Consider the following 4,341-nt stretch of genomic DNA (forward strand, 5'->3'; position numbering starts at 1 on the left):
ATTCTTTGACAATGGGTTGCGCGGGGTGATTGAGGACATTGTGGTTTGTGGTTGTCCTTTCTTTGGCGACATACAGTGGTGAATTGCTTCCTTACCCATTAGGTTTAGTGGTTTGGGTTTATACTCGGCAGTAGAGGCTACCTCATATGCTTTTGTTGCCTTAAGGGCCCAATCATGGGTATTGCAAGACCACATCTTACGGGATAGCGGCATATATGGTATGGATTCTGATTATGATTGTGCATTGGCTTCTCTTCATAACAAGCTTCTAGATTTTGACCTCAACAGTTTTACTACTAAAGACACGTCCCCCCCCCCCCCCCCAAATCCCAGAATACACTGGGGAGTGTCCTTTTTCGTAAAAGTGTCCAAGATATGGAAGTGCATCTCGACATGACGGCTCGGCAGAAAGCGGTTTTCCAGTGCTTGCATGCACCACATGCTCAAGATTTTCTTCTAGCTATACCTACAGATGGGCTTGGCCAACATATGTCTCCTGTGGAGTATCGTACTATCCTCAAATATCGACTCATGATTTCAATATTCTCAGTTGACGAGATATGTACGGTGTGTCGCAAGGTATGAATTGACTCTTTTGGAGAGCATGCAGTTCACTATAAATAACTCTCGGGGTTCAAATATAGGCATGATATGGTTAGGGATGTTTTGTTTGGCATATTTAAGCGTGTCGAGGTTTCCGCTAAGAAAGAGGCACCTGATAATTTCTTAACTGACCCGACAGAAGGAATGTCAACCCTCAGAACATTTTGATTTTTAGATTGGTCGAAGGGAAACACGCATGTGTGGACCTTACAGGGGTATCCCCTCTCATGGGCTTGAGGGTTAGGGGTTTCACGGCGAGACGGACTACTTTAAAAGCTGTTACAGGCAAAGTCACCAAACATAATAAATTGTGCATGGAAAATCAACACGTGTTCATACCATTTGCATTTGATACATTTGGTTTCCTCGCGTCGGATACGGTAGAACTTCTTAATAGAGTACAATGAATCATGCATATCAATGTTACATCCCCTAGATCTATGGATGTAGTCTTTAAAAGAATTAGTTTTACCATACAAAAAGGCTTAGCGGCGCAGCTTGTTGTCCGTTTGTCATGTCACTCATTGTACGATGATAATTAAATTAAAATATATTTCGTTTAAAAAAAATCTGTAGCTACATTGATGACTGAGGAAAAAGAAAGATACCAATGTTTTAAAACCCATATTGACTCGACCGGTTGAAATGGTTGGATCGCGACCCAGTAAACTCTTTCACAAAAATAACCACGAGTGCATTCAAGATGCTTTCAAGCCCACCTTTCTTTCTCTACCTAGTATTACAATCAGTCCTATTATTTTGTTGCATTAACAAATTTCTCATGGTTCTGTGCCAATCTTAAAAACACACATCAATCACAAAATCTTCCCAAGGACAATAAAATATTTAAACCAAAAATATACATAAAGTTGATATGTTTTAAGTTTCAAGTTTGCCCCTATGTATAAGTAAAGCTATGAGGAGAAATACTATTAGTTTGTGTATTTATATCGCTCCATTTATGCGAAGAGGAAGGTATAGTAGGACAAATTCCAAGTGATAACAAGGATTAGGAAGGAATATAGGTTTTTCGCATAAATTGGGCATCAAGAAGAATGACATGTCCCACCTTTTTGGGCAGTATAAAACACTGTTTTTTGTCGGGCATTTATATTGGTCTTAGTTTCATTAGATCAAATGAAATCAGAACACGCAAATCACCTCTTTGAAATAAACTCATCTTGCTTTCTTTCATGTCTTTGATGTGGTTTCCTTTTCGTATTTTCTTCATTTCACCAACAAAAACACCATTGAACCAAAAAAAAATGTCCCTACTTATAATATCAAACTCCATTGAAAAACCGAGTCCTCAATAGAATGCTCTATACCTCTCTCATCTCATCAACATAGGCAAGATCATAAACAATGAAAAAGAGATCTAGAGGAAGTAATTCCATATGCATACACATATACATATAGTGATATACTTTCAGCATCAGAAGGGCAAAATGGTCATTTACTACTCTCTCATTCTACGCAACAAATTTGAGACAACGTGTATCATTGTGAATATTCTGGCATCGAACAGCACAGAAACGCATCCCACATCTGACGCATGTATACTTGGCTGAAAACCCACAAACAGTGCAGAAGTGGCGGCGGCTGCCGGAGCTTGGCGGCCCAACCGCTGCTCTTAGATATGTTGGCACATGAGGACCCAAGGATTCCAAGTTTGCCTATTATCAAAACACAACACATCTCCCTCATCCTCATAATAAAAAAAATAGCCCTAAAAAGCCTGTCTGTCTGTCTGTATCCTGTGTAAGTTGTAACAAACAAAAATAATAAAAAGGAGGAAATGAAATGTAATGTAATCTACTCACGTCATGCAAGAGCTCAAGGAATGTTCTCGGGGCTTTCTTTGCGGTCTCGAGTGCTTTCGCCTGGCGAGTTTTACGTTTCGTTCCTTTCGATTGCTTTTTGTGGAACACTACAAATGGTAAAGATACAACGTATAATTAAAGAGAATTAAAAACAATAATAATAATAATAATACAATGAAAACTAATATGACCTTGATCATCATCTTCATCAAGGGATGCATCATCATCATCATTAGGTTCAACCATTTCGGCTCCAGGATTGTCATTCTCAAGTGCTTCAAGACGTGCGAGAATTGCCTAATAGTAATAGTAATAGTAAGTAGAATTTACACTCTCATCTCAATCATATTGATTAAATATTAATTTTTGTAGAAAAGAAGAAATTAAATTCCAAGTAAGGACCTGTGTTCGATTATCAGTGCTGGCAAGTGCAGCTGCCATTTTGGGCGCGACTTTACGCGCTCGAGTCGACATGCGACGGAGTGAGTTTGAAATCTCATCATCCATTTGCTTTTTCTTTGCTCTACAAATTAACAAAGTAGCAAAAAATGTGCTTCACTAGTTAATAATAATATAACTTTGTCAAACTCTTGGATCTACTCATGTATCTGTATCAACAGTTTCCATGGTTCAAAACCACTTTCTTGTCTTACATGTAAATTTTCATGGCCTTAACATGTTAACCATATTTTCTTGTATCTCAAATGGACACGTGGCTTTATAAATTGACATTAAACAATGTGCTTCACTTCTAATGTTATGTAGTTGTGTTGACCATTCCTGATGATTTGTTTGTTGCTTTTAAATAAGTCTTTTATTTGGTACTAAGAAGCATTATGAAGTGGTTTTTCTTTTGGGACTGTGGTGATATATGTCTTTTAGATAGTTAGCTTATTGAATCAGATAGGCTCATTCAAATTTTACTAAAATAACAGATGCACACAATTCTTTTATCTTACTGGATCAGGCATATGGATGATTAAGAGGTTTATTAAGTGGTTTTTAAAACAACAGCCCAAACTATATCAACATTATCAGATTATAACACCAAAGATAAGTGCTTACTATTAACATGAAACCGGATAATCACCAAACTATATCAACAAAATCAGATTATAAGCTTCATCGATGGCAAAATAAATAAGATCAATGTGCTTTAAATTTAAGTGCTTTGTCGATTCAAAAAAAAAATCATCAGCTTATCACGAGGTGTGCATAACCAGAAAAAGAAAGTGGGATTCCAAACTAGAAATTAGGAACAAGAATTGAGCTCTAGAAATCAAACATCATGTATCGATCCAGGAGGAGTAACCGGATAAAGAAAGTCAGAATTACCGGATGAAGGCGCAGTAGCCGGCGCCGGCGATAGGAAGTCTGGAGCGGATATCGGAGCAGGGTCGCAGCTCTTCTCACTGATGAACGTTGTGAAGGAGCGTGTTTGGGGAATGAGCCTAACAACGGGAACGAGGGCATTCCTATTTGGGGAGAACGGGGGTATTTTGGTAATTTTAACTTTAAAAAGCCAAAAGCTATTGAAAATCAGGTCCTCTTTATTTATGAAAAGTTGCGTTTTGACCCATTTTAAAAAAGGAAAATGACATTGCACCCCAATGTTTTTGGAATTTGTCAAATCAGTCTTATTTCTTGATTTTATCGGCGCATAAAATGGATATCGACATGCTTATTTGGTCTCCTAACCTAAAATAACATGTCAATTATGCCATGTAATTAGTTGAAATTGATGTGGTTGTTTGGTCAACACATGGTGTCTGGTTACTTTTAAAAATCATAACCCCTAACCACTATCGTGAACCACCACAACCATCAATCTGTTAATCAATCCTTACATTTAGGGCTTAAACTTTCATCTTCAATGGATTTGCAACCACAACCAAGAGAAGCACTATAACAAATC

The 4,341-nt window shown here is 37.7% G+C and overlaps 1 protein-coding gene across 1 annotated transcript; it reads right to left on the reverse strand.

Annotated features, from left to right (window-relative positions):
- Nucleotides 1–1,853: 1,853 nt before the first annotated feature.
- On the reverse strand, nucleotides 1,854–3,896 carry SEF (HIT-type Zinc finger family protein). The gene is made up of 5 exons (XM_079007052.1): nucleotides 3,762–3,896; nucleotides 2,829–2,949; nucleotides 2,618–2,723; nucleotides 2,427–2,533; nucleotides 1,854–2,279 (listed from the first exon to the last, which is right to left on the reverse strand). The coding sequence occupies exons 2-5, from the start codon at nucleotides 2,931–2,933 to the stop codon at nucleotides 2,076–2,078; spliced, it is 522 nt and encodes a 173-aa protein (XP_078863178.1). The 5' UTR covers nucleotides 2,934–2,949; nucleotides 3,762–3,896; the 3' UTR covers nucleotides 1,854–2,075.
- Between the last annotated feature and the right edge of the window lie 445 nt (nucleotides 3,897–4,341).

This window comes from Lactuca serriola, chromosome 6 (assembly GCF_051521515.1).
Source record: "Lactuca serriola cultivar US96UC23 chromosome 6, Lser_US96UC23_V15, whole genome shotgun sequence".
Lineage (NCBI taxonomy): Eukaryota > Viridiplantae > Streptophyta > Magnoliopsida > Asterales > Asteraceae > Lactuca > Lactuca serriola.

What these genes read in the sequence shown, in the direction of transcription:
- SEF (XM_079007052.1), bottom strand. Translation starts at nt 2,933, where the DNA reads ATGGATGATGAGATTTCAAACTCACTCCGTCGCATGTCGACTCGAGCG. An exon ending in GCACTGATAATCGAACACAG is followed by an intron (nt 2,724 to 2,828) that starts GTCCTTACTTGG and finishes TATTACTATTAG; the next exon opens with GCAATTCTCGCACGTCTTGA. An exon ending in TGATGAAGATGATGATCAAG is followed by an intron (nt 2,534 to 2,617) that starts GTCATATTAGTT and finishes TACCATTTGTAG; the next exon opens with TGTTCCACAAAAAGCAATCG.